This window comes from Phalacrocorax carbo, chromosome 10 (genome assembly GCF_963921805.1).
Source record: "Phalacrocorax carbo chromosome 10, bPhaCar2.1, whole genome shotgun sequence".
Taxonomy (NCBI): Eukaryota; Metazoa; Chordata; class Aves; order Suliformes; family Phalacrocoracidae; genus Phalacrocorax; species Phalacrocorax carbo.
Window position 1 is genome coordinate 22,930,074 of NC_087522.1, and position 14,825 is coordinate 22,944,898.

Genomic DNA, 14,825 nt, shown 5'->3' on the forward strand with positions numbered 1-14,825 from the left:
TGGGGTCTAAATCTAAAGTCTAAAGCTCTAACCCCAAGACAAAATGGGAAAAAATAAATTTTAAAATTAAAATAAAAAAATTTACAGTACTAATTCTTGTTTTCCAGGAGAAAAGATTTGACTTGAATGTGAGAGCACAAAGCTGGTAAGAGATCATCTTCTATTCCAAAAGACTTGGGCTATTGATTTTGATATTGTTTTAGCCACATCAAAGTGACACAAGCAGGCATTCTCAGTCTGAAAACTAGAACGTGTTTTTAATAAAGCGTAAAATGCATGCACAGTATATTATACAGAATTTATTTTAGTATTACCCATCTCCTTCTGACCACAGAATATTATTTTTGATCAATGTCAGTCTCTGAAAGTCACAAAAAGAACAAAGCTGTCTAAAAAACCCAGAATAGACAGCAGTAAACATTAAACTTGGTCAGAAATTATGAACGTTTTTTTCTTAACTGTTAGCAGTCAGTAGCAATAAACCTTGTATTCTGTTAAGTCCAGTTATACCTTATGTTGAGTAGACACACCTAGGTAGGCAATGTGGCTAGTGATTTGACACCTGTAAACATGCTCATTAATACTCGTAAGCAAACATGAGGTTATTTCATGTTATCCATACTATATGTAACACACAGAACTGGGCAAACTGATCTTTTTTGTGTGTGCCTAACTAAGAAATAAAAGGGAAAAATAATTTGAATTCAAAGAGTTTTCTATCATTCATTTCAGAAAGACAAGTGATCAATGACAACAGGAAAAACAGTGTTATTCCTGGACAGGAAAAATGCTTCCCACTTATTTATTTTACTTTCAGAGAACTTTAAAAGCAGTTTGTTTGTATCTTGATTTACAGTGGAAAATGGTTTTTGCAGCTCCACCTAACTCAATTCTCCTTGAGCGTCTTCATTTACGAAGACAGTTGTAATCATTTGGCTGGCTTTATCCAAATCTGATGGTGGAGGGATCTCATAAATAAATTTCATTACTAGTTGCCTTGAAATTATGGACTCAGTAGAAAAGAAAAGTTCTGTCACTGAAAGCAAAAGCAAAATCCTGCCGTTCTCCAATGCCTGGCCAGGGCTGGCTGGCCGGCCACGGTGCCCACAGGTAGCTGTGGCCTGCAGACACCACGCCACGCCAGGTCTCTTGCCCGTTGTCGGGGAGGTTAGTGAGCAATAGAGAAGAAATGCTCAGGGAAATAAGTTACAACAGCGGAGTTTTAAGGAATGACTTATTAAATTTCACAACTGATGCAAATGAAATCTTCCTCTGAGGAATATTATGCTTTGCAATTTTTGAGTCACGGTTGACATGAAATGCCAACCGTTGACCTGTGAGACAGCTTGTGCGAGCGCAGACAGCTCAGAGCAGCGGGGCTGAAATCCTGCCCCACTGAACTCAGTGACCCATCTCCATCCATCCAGGAGCTGGGTGCCACCGAGGTCAGCCCTCCAGCCAGCAGCTTGGGCGGCCACCCGTGCCTGGCAGACGGGTGGATGGGTCCTGCCCAGCGGTGCTCACCGCTAGAGGGGGATGCCTTCCCACTCGAGCAGCTCAAAATGAGGTTTCCTTCACGTTGGAAATGCCAACATTTGAAAATCGGGTTTTATTTTACATTTAGAACGAGAAAATATCCAACGAAATGGGAATCGATGCACTCACTTTTGACCATTTGCACAGAGGTTCTAAACTTGTAATTCTTTTACTTTTAGAATATTCATTTAAATATTTTGTTTCATTTGTAAATACTGTATACTGTTTCTTCATCAATTAGTAATAATGGGTTATAATGCCACAGCTTAAGTTTATTACTTGAAATAAGTTTTCCTACTTTTAAAGAGAGTTAGAGTATTCTCTCTCGTTCCTGTCACACTGCGTCACCTCGTCTGAAGGGAAGGGTGCTGTAGATTATCTTTGATCGAAGTCCTAAGATCGACATGGGTGTGTTAATATGTAAAATATGCACCTGTTTTTATCTTAGTAATTGTTCGTGCCACCAAGACCTGGACATGCGCTTTGGGTTTGACTTATGTTCGGAGGAGATGGTTTTCCTGGGGAAAAGAAAGAGATATGTGGCAAGTGCCCTGAAAAATGTCTTTCATCTACAACAGGATCTGCAGGATTATGAAGTACGTGTGTATTAGGGGGGTAGGCCTTGAATTTCTAGTGCCTTCATGTACTTTTCTAGACGGGTGGTCAGCAAAATGGGCCACATATATCTGCTGTGTGGGTGTCAGCCTGTCCATGCGTCTCAAGGGTATTTGCTGCTGCTGCCAAGGTTTGTTATTGCAAGAAACACTAGCTGCAGTAATCGCCCCCTTCATGACTGTCCATTTGGAGTTTGTCTGATTTGAGGTATGTTCATCCATGCCACCCAATGCTATAACTGGCCTGGTTCAGAAATACCGCGTGCATATTAAATACATTGCATAGCAAAGATTTCTTCCCTTGTTCAAATTTCATCGTTTTGTGAGAGTTTAGGATAAACAGCTCTGAGTGCTACTTATAGTATCTTCCCTTTCTTGCAGTTTTGAAATTCCTTAAAATAAATAAAATTTATTTCAAAGTAGCTTCACTATACTGAAGAATAACAGCATCAATGAGGGTAGCTTAACCACCCTGACTGTGAACTGAGTCCATTTCTTCATGGGGTTGGCATGTGGATTTTCATATGGTAGTAAGAGATGTGTAAAATAAGAAAAAAGTGGGAAATGTATAGAGAATATATTGTCGCCTCTACAGAAGGGTTTCTTCTTGTTCACCTGTGCCCGTTTGCCCTACAGATGGGCAAGAACCCAAGTTTGGGTTAATGTCTGAACCCATGTTTATCCGAAGGGAAGTAAGAGTAGCAGTCATTGCCCGGTTTTGGAGCCTTTCCTTCTGAACAGGGAGCCGGGCTCTGAGGTCAGGACCTGGGCTGGGTGTGGTGGCCACACCCCATTACAGTCTGGGATGCCATGTTGACCGTTGCCAGTGTGAATCCTCCCATCCTCCTCTGCCCAACAGGTTCCCGTTGTGGCTATCATCACGACAGGCGGAGGACTGAAGTCAATGACAGGACTATACGGCAGCCTTATGGGACTCAAGAAATTAAATCTCCTGGACTGTGTGACATACATCAGTGGGCTGTCCGGCACCACGTGGTAAGCCAGCTTGTGTGGGAGGCTTGACCGGGCCTTTTGAGGCTGACACTGCTGCAGAGCGGAGCTTCTGAAAGCAGACAAGATCTGGAGGTTTTCTACAAACAAGCTGTTTCTCAGTAACAGGCCATTAAATATTAGCTTGATCTGACGCATAGATTTTTTTTTACTAGCAATTACTTACTGTGCTTTTCAACTCCAAATCGGCAGCAGTTAAATATGTATATGACAATTACACTTGTTAAAATGGTTTCTAAGTAAGCAGTTACTGTAGATGGAACTGTGGGTGCCCACAGCATCACGTCTCTTCCTCTCTCCACTGATGGCCCAGTTGTTGTTGTCCCCGGTAACTTCTGACACTGGCTCTGCTTTCTAATCAGCCGTGCAGAGAAAACTGCAGAACAGTTCACACTTATCCCTGCGACCTGCTAGTTTGGGAAAGGACTGAGTCCCCCTGGGCAGCATTATTCCATGCTCACAGGACCTACAGCGGCCCAACATCTGATGGTCCCACATAGGGAAGGTTGGTAAAATAGAGATGGCATTAAAATAAAGCATAGTGGTACTGTAAGATTAACACCAAGTGATGCAAAGCCAAGAGGCAGCAGCTGGTGTGAACTCATTTGGTTCTAGGAAACAAGCAAAGAAAATTTATTATCATTTTCTGCCTAATTTGTGCATCAGAAATGTACCTATATTCACACCTGGCAATTTCATCCCTTAAGCTGCTGCCAGTTCTGTTTAAAAAAAAAAAAAAGTCAAGAACATGTAAAAAAATACCTTGTCCTTCAGGACCATCTTTAAAACAGTCATAGAAACTCTGGAGTGTTCATTCTGCTGGATGGAGCAGCAAAACCAGAGTATGTATGAGCAACAGTGAATCCCTAAGTGTAAAACACTGTCCCCAAAGTCACAAAATTTCAAGGTTTTTTTAGGTCCTTTTGACTTTTACGGTCTATATTATCTTTCTCCAGGACCATGGCCAACTTATACAGAGATGCCTACTGGTCACAGAAGGACCTAGACTCACATATCGGTGAAGCCCAGAAACAAGCAACCAAATGCAAGATGGGCTGTTTCTCTATGGATCGCATGAAGTACTACAACAAGCAGCTTTGTCAGCGGAAAGAAGAGGGATACAGGACCTCATTTATTGATCTTTGGGGGCTCATGATTGAGTACTTACTGAATGATGGGGTACGATGTATATCCACTTCTTAGAGGCACATGTATTTTTCTTTTAGTGAATGGAGAAGAAACTAGCCCATCATTTCAGAGAACATACCTCAAAACAGAATGGAGTTCTCCATGTCAACAAACTCTCAGATTTGTTTTACATCCTTTAATAGTCTGCCTAGGGAGAAATGCATCCCATATGTGAATAAATTACATTGTGGATGCAGCCGTTTGAACTCTGGTATTTACATAGAAGTGGAGGAAATCTCGAGCAGTCTGCCTAAGCAGATCACACATGCAAAAAGGGTTGAATAATCTCAACAGTGTGAAAACTATCCAAAACAAGCATGAAACAGCTAGAGTGCTTGGCGATTTGTATCCACTGGCAGGTGACTTGATCTGCAGGTACACTGGAGGCAAGTGCATATTCTACTTTTGCTGAGAAGGAGTGCTCAGACAGTAGCTGGTTTAAGTGATATTAATTTTTACAAACAATAACAAATTTGCATTTCTATTATTTGAAGTGATTTCTACCCCTACAGTACAGCAGTCCACTCCCTCTTCTCTCCAGCTGGACCACAGTTCAAGGATGTCTTCTTTGGTACTTGAGAAGTGGGAAGGGAAGAGTGGTTGAGGATTGAGCAGAAGTGTCTTCCACTGGGGGCAGAAACACTGGAGTCATTCAGCCATTCATTTGGTTTATTTATTTGTTTTTATATAAGTACATATATAGTATTATATATATGTAAACAGAATATAAATACATACAGAGAGGAATACTACGTATTAAACAAAGGTATAAACTGAATAGTTGCCTCTCTCTTAATCTCATCTAGATGAGGTCCCCCTCACATTCTAGCCAAGCATCTTTCCCTCTGAGCTTGCTGCCTATTGCTACGTAACAATTTACCTCTCCCTAACCTGCCAGAACCAGCTACTCATAAATTTGTCAGCAGTTCATGAGATTTTATGTTTTTTACAAACCCCTTCAATGAGAGTATGCTTTTCCAGAAAAGAAGCTGGGTGGAATGGCAAATAATTTGCTGCCAAATTCCAGTCCCCTTGCAAGGCTGGACTGTGATAGCTGTGGTGTACCAAGAAAGGAAACCCAATGCTGACATGCTCAAGGGCTTCCTTCAGCCCCAGGAGAGCAAGGATTGCTCACTACGCTCCCACCCTAAAGGGCAGCTTGCCCCTTCTACTTGCCAAGGCAGTACTTTCTAGTACATACAGACTTGTACGGAGGAGTAGTTTTCCCTCTCCCTGTTTTTTTACGAATCCATGCGCAAAGTCAGGCTGGACCCTGGGAGACTGGTCTGTCACCAGTGGGTGGGTGCCCACAGCGCTCGGTGCAATGGAGCTGCCATGGCATGTCCTGCGTGCTGGGGGCAGAGCCGCCCGACTCCTCTAGGGCTAGGGCCATCAAAAGCACAGGTGGTGCTTCCATCTCTTCTCACGTAACTGTTTTTCTTCAAAACCAGAAAGACCCCCATAAACTTTCGGAGCAGCAAGAAGCACTGTGTGACGGCCAAAACCCACTGCCCATCTACGTGTCAGTCAGTGTTCGGGACAACTACAGCACCAACGATTTCAAAGGTAAGGATGATGTTTCTGATCCCGTGGGGCTAAAACTGGCAGCTGAATTCCTGTGATTCACTCTACTTGGTAGCACTTGGAGAAAACAGTCCTGGTGCTTTTTGGAGAAATAATCATCACCTCCATGCCTTACAATTTCAATACAAGAGCTTTTTGAGATCAGCATTTCACTGTCTAGACATACACAGCCGAAATGCTGCCAGAAAAGCCGTTTTTGAAATATTATCCGATCCACCTAGAAGAAGTAGTATTGGAATGATCCAAGAATTAAATACTGCTTTTTGTTAATGCCCAGTTATTGTTTCAATACGAAGAAAGACCATACAGTTATGATAAAGTTTGGGAAAGCATCCAGCCTACTCCCAACTGAACCTTTTGCTTTGCTCAGTGGTTTTGTTATTTTTTTTTTCTATGAGGGGAAGTAGCTGTAGGAGGAGAAGAGGTGGGGAAGAAATTAAAATAAAATTTTTTATGGTTGAGGTGAAAAAATGAGCCACCTCTGAACAAAAAGGAAATTATGGTCTGTGATCTTTCTGTCCCAGACTTTGCTCAGACTGCAGTTATATCAGACAACTGCACTTCCAAGGAAGTCAAGGACTAGTTTTGTCTTCCTCAGTACAACACACGAAGAGTATAATTGGCCTCTTACAAAAGACTAATTTCTGAAGAGCTGAGTACCTGTCTTTGTACATAACCAGATCATTCAAGGGAAGTTAAATTGACTGTACTGATAACAGTGGAAGTACTTTCACCTAGATGTGGCATATGCAAGGGCAGCGCGAAACCTCATGCATGCTGGAGAACCCTGGACTGGTACGTGCACACGGGGTGTGTAACAGCTGGAGCCTTCCTTGTGCCACCGGCAGCACCACCATGAGCAGCATAACTGCTCCTGCCTCACACGATGCCACAGACCTCAGCTGCCTGGTGCTGCGGGCGGTTATTTGTAAGCAAGGCTTTGCAAAGGCAGCATGGCAGACAGAAGCCAGAGCAATGTATGCCCTAGCCACCCCTCCCTCCGTATCTGTCTGAAAGCCCTCTAAGTGTCCCACTGTGGCTGTATTGCAGAGTGGGTGGAGTTCACCCCCTACGAGGTGGGGCTTCTCAAGTACGGCGCCTTCGTTCGCACGGAGCATTTTGGAAGCGAGTTCTTCATGGGACGTTTGTTAAAAAAGCTCCCTGAGTCCCGGATCTGCTACCTTCAAGGTGATGTATTGCATTGTCCTGGCACAGAGGCACTTTGGAGGGGTGCAATGCTGTTAACCACAGGGTGGGTATTTCTGGTCTAACATACTGAACGCTGCTATGATACCGCCTGCCGGAAAATGGGGTGTGTGGTAATTTGTCCAAAAGAATACAGTAAAAAAACCCACATCTTTTTTTCAGTTTCTTGTCACTGTCTTAGTGTGCAGAAACTTTTGAACATTGTATCTTATAGATGGAATAGATAAATCTTAATTTTTCATGGTAAGGAATAAGGAATAGTTCCTACTTCTTTGATCATTCTTCTGATTCCTCTCTGAATATACTCCGACTTATGAAAATTTTGAGACAAGAAACCTGCAGCTGTGCTTCCACTGTGAGGTTTTACTTCAACCCCATGTAAAGAATCCCATTTACTAAAGATGCCGGCTGTGCAGGATGGAAAAGACCAGAAGCGAAGGGTCTCTGAATCTCTCTGGTCAGTCCCTGACCTGTACTGATGGGCTGTGTGTATAATATCCCTTTACCAAGGAGTCAGAATCACTGGCAGGTGAACGCAGAGCAGTGAGAGTTCAGTTTAAGTCACTTCTTCTTACACTCATATTGCTTAGAAGCTCTTTGGTTTCAGTAAATTTGTTGTGACATTAAATATCCTGTAATCCCAAGGGGTATCTTTAAAATACTACATCTTGAGCTGACCCTTTTTACCTGGTCCACTACTGGGAAATTAATTTTCCACATGCTGTCTATGCTGTACCGGTTTCTGTGGCCCACTGAAAATTAAGAAGCCCGCTTGTGGTAGACTAATAAGAACATAAATTAAATTTACAACGGCAGATGAAATGGTGGCATTGTGTTTTGTCAACAAAGCCACCAGGGCCCCTGGGGGGAGGCAGAGAGGGGCGATCCTGGATGGAGAAGAGCCTGCACAGCGGAGCAGGAGCCCACTGCATCTGTAAGCCTTTACAGGCTGCGGTGTGAGATCTCTTACAAACCAAGTGGCTGGAGAGCCAGTTCGTCTCACTGTGAAACGATTCAGGGTGTGTGAAAGCTGATCCGAGTGTGTGCAGAAAAGGCAAGCTGGAGCAAGGAAGACAGGGATGGAAAGGAAGTTTTTTGTTATGCTGCGTTATCTGAGCTCTTATTTCCCTTCCTGAGCAAGAGGTTTTTTTCATCTTTACTTCTTTCCCATTCTCCTCGCTCTTTGCTGTGAGCCATGCGGTAGGTTAGGCACAGAACCAATGCCATAGAAAGTTAAGAGGAATTTAACACCCAAAAGTTCAGAAATATTTGAATTAAGCCCATTCAAAAATTAATCTGGGAGGTCAAAATAGAAGGAAAAAGACAGCTTCTTGTTAGAAAGTGTCCTTGTGTTCACTAATTCCTTTTACAGGTATGTGGAGCAGTATATTTTCTGTGAACCTATTACAAATATGGGGCCTGTCCCACAGTTCAGAGGACTTCTGGAAGAGATGGACACAAGACAGAATAGAAGAAGTTGGTGAGAAATTATTAAGCCTTTCATTTATGGTCACTTTGTCTTCTGGATGCCTTTTGGCATCATCCTGTCAAGTACATTGAACAGAGCATCGCAGGATCCTCCTAAGAGATAGCGACTTCCCTCCCGTTGTAAAGACTAAGAGGAAGAGGGTAATCAGGGAAATGCTGCTGTAATTACTAGACTTACTAAAACCCTACTGAATAAAAGGCTCTGTCATTAAGAGGAAATTTTAGAGGGGTAACACATTTCTCAGAAAGTGTTTTGGCATTGCCCATTCTCACTCAGCCATACAGAGCCAAGAACCAGCAGCAGAGGATAAAATGGTTTTTACCGCCTGTGCAGAGAATAAACCTGAGTATTAATTGGTTAATCGATTTTTCCTGGGTTTTTATTTTATTACTCAGTACAGTAATTACTTCATTGAATTCATCCTGGCACAAAGTTAAATGAGGCCCAGAGGGTATTTTCTGAAGCAATACAGAAACCATGGTTTTATTGCTAAATCATTTAATATGATGGTAACTATAATTACCGACATCCTGAAAATAAAGAAATACATCTGTGCAATCACGGAAACCACCAAGTCTCTACTGCTGCACTGTAAGCCACTTGGTCCGGCAAAGCAGGTTGTCATTTCAAGAAACCACACCTTGTGCTGTTTCTACTTTTCACCCACCTACATATGCTGCCATGTAGTTCACCCTGAGAACTACCTGTAGTTTCTAAGTATGAATGTATGCCCCAGGTTTTCCTGGAATGCTCTCATTCTACTGATATCATGTATGCTCATGTAGCCATGGGTGATTATCAGGTAGAAGCTGTCACCGTTGCAGTAGACCCCGTGATGCCCTGTTGTTGCCCGTCTGGCTGAGTGGGAGCATAAGCATCAACCCCATTTTCTCCATGCTTGCCTCTGTTTCATGCGTCTTCCTGTGAGGATATGTAACTTACTTTCTGACAGGACGTTCTCTGAATTGCTTGGTTCCCTTAAGGCATCCCTTTTCCAGGACTGCTTCTGATTAAATATTTTCAGGCCAAAGCTTAAGACCATGAGCAGAGCTTTGTCCGGCAGCCACTCCTCTCCTTCAGAATAGTTTTTCTGTGTTTACTGAATCATCCCAGCACAACCCCTGAGATCTCCTGCAGGCCAGGACAACCAGAAATGAAAACACAGTTCACCAATTTTTCTCCCCTCATCTAGATGAAGACCCAGTGTTGCCTACGAGACCCCACGAGCTGAGGACTCGCATGTACACTCCTCCCGGTCCCCTGGCCAGTGCCCTTCGGGGAGCATTGACCGACCGCTTCTCCGTCGCCCAGCACCACAATTTCCTGAAGGGCTACCAGCTGCATAACAACTACCTGGAGAACGAGCACTTCTGTCGATGGAAAGGTAACGGGGACTAATATTTAACAGGCATCATTTTCAGGTGGTTTTGGGGTGCGGAATTTAGGAAAGAACCCTGTCCGTCTTGGCAAGGGGAAAAAAAAATCTGAAAGACCATTTATTTTCAGAATGGACAGAAGAGACTAAGACTTCAGCGTTGCCAGGTATTTAAGACTGTTCGTAAGTACAAGCACGTATTTATGTGCATTAGCTGGGATCTCTGTGGTCCAGACTGAAAGAGTAGGCTTGCGGCTGACAGAACCAAATTTAAAACAGCAAAGAGCTGAGTGAACATGGGAGACAGCTTAATATGACAAGACTGTGCCTCTAACGTCATATGGAACTGAAATATCCCAGAAAATGTGACCCACGAGAGAAAGCTGGAAAGGAATGGGGCTTGGTAGTCCAAAGAAGAGTGGAGTGAGGGGGAGGCATAAATCTGAATCTAAAAAGGGATGGGATCATTTTGTTCTATGAATCAATGATGGATAAAAATTAATCAATTATTGAGGTGAAGCAAAGCAGATTTAAGTTAAGTGTTAGAATTAGCTTACAGGCACTAATTAGTATGATAAGTTACCGGAATATATTGCCTGGAATCTCAACCCAGAAGATTTTCCAGAACTGGAACTTAGGTGGCATTTTGCAGTCCCTCCCACGCCTACTTGACAACCCAGTAGTATGGCAATTAAATTAAGCCAGGCCTCTGGGACAGTCAGCTCCACCTTCCATTTCTTCTTCCAGTCAAAATACCTACAGATCATTTCTTATTCCAAGAAATATTTTCCTTTTAGACACTGTGTTAGACTCGCGTCCCAACAAGCTGATGCAAAATCCTGATCACCTGGGCATGATAGATGCTGGATTTTTCATCAATACCAGCAGTCCGCCACTTTTAAGGCCACAGAGGGAAGTGGATGTCATCATATATTTAAGTTATACTACTGGATCGCATACGTCGGTGAGCAGGATCTTGTTACCATGTGTTCTCTCTCCTTTGGCTTGTAAATGTCTAACCTGTAGTGCCTAGAACTGCTAGTTATTTCAGCTGTTCAGTTTTTAACTACTGCATTCACCTGCTTTTTTCACTGTGGTGATCACAAGTAGCGCTCACCAGGGCTCAGTACTGGGGCTAGTTCTGTTTAATACCTTCATCAATGATCTGGATGAGGGGATTTAGTGCACCCTCAGTGAGCTTGTAGATGACACCAAGTTGGGCAGGAGTGTTGATCTGCTCGAGGGTAGGAAGGCTCTACGGGGGGATCTGGACAGGCTGGATCAATGGGCTGAGGACAACTGTGTGAGGTTCAACAAGGCCAAGTGCTGGGTCCTGCCCTTGGGTCACAGCAACCCCAGGCAATGCTACAGGCTTGGGGAAGAGTGGCTGGAAAGCTGCCCGGCAGAAAAGGACCTGGGGGTATTATTCAATAGCTGGCTGAACATGAGCCAGCAGTGTGCCCAGGTGGCCAAGAAGGCCAACAGCATCCTGGCTTGTATCAGGAATAGCGTGGCCAGCAGGAGTAGGAAAGGCGTCCTGTACTCAGCACTTGTGATGTCACACCTTGAACACTGTGTTCAGTTTTGGGCCTCTCGGTACAAGAAGGACCGTGAGGTACTGGAGGCCTTATCGCTCTCTACAACTACCTGACAGGAGGCTGTAGCGAGGTGGGGGTCGGTCTCTTCTCCCAAGTAACAAGCAATAGGACAAGAGGAAATGGCCTCAGGTTGCATCAGGGGAGGTTTAGATTGGGTATTAGGAAAAATTTCTTCACTGAAAGGGTTGTCAAGCATTAGAACAGGCTGCCCAAGGAAGAGGTTGAGTCACCATCCCTGAAGGTATTTAAAAGAGGTGTAGATGTGGTGCCTAGGGACATAGTTTAGTGGTGGACTTGGCAGTACTACGCTAGTCGTTGGACTGGATGATCTTAAAAGTCTTTTCCAACCTAAACGATTCTATAATTCTATGATTAATATTGTTCCTATTTCTTCCTGTCACTCCTGGAATCTCTTTTGCTGGTTCACGAACATGGTAAATTATTCAAGAGGACATCAGCATGATCTATTCCAGAATGAAGGGAAGAGCCTCTTCTGCTTTATGCTGAATCAAGCATGTTTCCAGACCCTTCACGGGAGTATGCATAAAGATGAGGAAGCGATTTCTCTTCACTGAAGTCAGAATATAAAAGGCGTTAAGTGGATAGTCAGAGGCAGATCATTTCTGGGCTGACAAATAAGATACTACTAGGAAAATTCAATGTCAAGCATCTTCCTGCAGAAACTCCAGTTTCATGGAGATAAAGTTAATTAGCTGTCTGTACGGTCTTGCAAAGAAGTTTGGGTCTTTATATCTCAGAAACTGAGGTTTGTTAGAAACTCGCTATTAAGCATCTCGGGCCATTTACGTGGCATTATTTTTTGTGAATGAGAACAGTTGTGCAAGTGTTACTAAGTCATATGATGCATGAGACATACATGTAATGAAGTTTCATTTCAGCCTCATACATTGTCTAGATTAATTTTATGAAGAAAGGGTACTGCAATTTTAAGCACTTTAGAAGAAACTGTTTCCTATTTGGTAGTGTCCGCTATTAGACGGTGCAGAGTAAATAACACAGTACATAGTAGGCTATGACATTGTATGAAACATTTCAGGGAAAAGGTACAGTCTAGCCTAGTACTTCAGGCTTTTTTAGGAACATATCCATCTCAATTAACACTGTGCCGTAATGCCTGCACAGGCAGAGACATAATTGCATATTTAGACATAACTTTCTTATCTCCTGGCTTCCAAGCATGTAATAAGATACCTTAAACATTTTCTTGCTGTGGTGTTCTTTTCTAATTAATTCCATACAATATATTAAACACAGGCTCTTTCATTCACTAAAACTACATGCTTTACCCTAAACTCCTGAAAATTGCTTCCGTTCTTTAAAAAGTTGTGTCCTGGATGAATTCTCAACTCTGAAACTGTGTTTACAGCTTGTGATGAGCATTCTGGTTACTATGTGTGGTAATTATGTGTAGAGTAACCCTTGATAAGAAGGAACTCACCCTATGGATCCAAGTCACTAACCTTAATACTAGATAACAATTTGGGGGCTTTATGACAACCAAGTTGAATTCCAATGCTGACCATTGCTGTAATACTCCAGTCTCTAGATAAGATGTACAAATACTACTCAGAGCAGAAAATTCCATTCCCCAACATTTCTTTGACTGATGAAGATAAGAAAAATCTGAAGGAGTGCTACGTCTTCCAAGATTCAGATTTGCCAGGATGTCCTATTGTGATTTTTCTTCCCCTTGTGAATGATACCTTCCGAGAGTACAAAGCACCTGGTAAGTTAGAAGTACTGGCAAAGCATTAAACGAAAGACACCACTACCTGCTTCCCTGACTCAGAGCCTTTTTCTCTGCTGCTGGCTGTCTTTGCTGACTGGGTTCATGGGGGAGCATTTCAGCTAACTAAATTTGGTTTTCCCATCCCTGCCAAAATCACTATGTTTATTCATGTTATCCTTGTGGCCTTAAGAGGACAGACACGGCCCTTGTCTTCTGGATTGCATATACCTTCATCTCTTTCCCATTTGTAACATATAGTGTTACTAGCTAACTGTAAAAGTTTTTTCCTGGGAAAAGTATAGCTCTCAGAGATTAATTTCCCCTGCATATATTTCTTGTTGTCCATGGATTTCATTCTACACTTGAGGAGGCATAGTGTTATGTATGAATGGTGGGGGAGCAAGAACGTGGCTTTCAGGATGAAAGTGTCAATATCAGCGTGTCTCCTTTTGGTGCAGCATCAGCCCAGGGGTCACTTTGCTCACTGTGCTGAGCTCGGCGCCTGTAATTCTTTCTCTGCCAGGCCACCTGCTTTCTATTCCTTTCCTTTACTGCCAGTTACTAGGATGCATTCGCTTTGCTCAGTAGCAGGGAGGTAAAGTCTAAAAATCTGCTTTTGTGGAATTTAGGGTACTCAGGAAACAGATCCTGGTGGCAGGGCCCCTGTGGCTGCTTTTGAGGTTGCAGGAACTTTAAGTTTCCCTATGTTTCTATTACTTCTTAATTTCTCTTCTGTTACTAGCGTCTCCCCTCCCTCAGCCAGGGTTCATAGAGGTCCCAGCTGCTGAGGATAAGACCTGCAGTGCACCAGAAGCAGCGATCAGAGTGCCCTTTCAGGCTGGCATCCTTGACTGACCCACAGCTTTAATGAGACAGATGTTTATGAGTAAGCTGTAGCTGACCATAACAATGTCATCCCTCACTTCTCCCTTCTGCCCTTATCAGGCACACAATGCTCTCTTGACTAGGGTTGGGTATGCATGGCCTGCATTATTCATGCATTTAAACCCTATGAATTTCCTTCCAGAGAATAGTCCCCCTCTTTGGGCTGCTGTGGACAGCCTGTCACTGCCTGAGATAAACACCATGTGACAGCAGCAACTTCTCTTTCTCTCCAGGTGTCAAGCGCTGTTGCTCGGAGATGGAGGGAGGACGGCTTGATTTGACCAGCCGCTTTTCGCCGTACTGCATGTTTTCGGTCAGGTATACCGATGAGAATTACCGCCGGCTGCTGAACCTCAGTGAATACAACGTCCTGAACAACTCACAGATGATTATGCAGGCTTTGCAGACAGCGATGCAAAGGAGAAGGCAAAACATGTGCTAATCACCTGTCCAACTGCCCCTGTCTTCTCAGAGGAGTTTTTCATGCTTTAGGACACAGAAGGGACATATCTTTTTGAACACTGGTCATTCTGCGCTACAGAAGGAAACTACCCCAGGCTGCTCAGTGGTTTGTTGTTTTGTGGGGTTT

The 14,825-nt window shown here is 43.4% G+C and overlaps 1 protein-coding gene across 1 annotated transcript in view; it reads left to right on the forward strand.

Annotated features, from left to right (window-relative positions):
- Positions 1-14,825, forward strand: part of LOC104046958 (cytosolic phospholipase A2 epsilon) — a 35,586-nt gene extending 20,761 nt beyond the window's left edge. Inside the window, exons 11-21 of the mRNA XM_009507198.2 lie at positions 108-145; positions 1,985-2,132; positions 3,010-3,146; positions 4,118-4,340; positions 5,801-5,915; positions 6,984-7,121; positions 8,512-8,619; positions 9,821-10,012; positions 10,801-10,967; positions 13,162-13,348; positions 14,470-14,825. Coding sequence (XP_009505493.2) covers positions 108-145; positions 1,985-2,132; positions 3,010-3,146; positions 4,118-4,340; positions 5,801-5,915; positions 6,984-7,121; positions 8,512-8,619; positions 9,821-10,012; positions 10,801-10,967; positions 13,162-13,348; positions 14,470-14,678 — 1,662 coding nt within the window. The 3' untranslated portion in view covers positions 14,679-14,825. The remainder of the gene's footprint in view (positions 1-107; positions 146-1,984; positions 2,133-3,009; positions 3,147-4,117; positions 4,341-5,800; positions 5,916-6,983; positions 7,122-8,511; positions 8,620-9,820; positions 10,013-10,800; positions 10,968-13,161; positions 13,349-14,469) is intronic.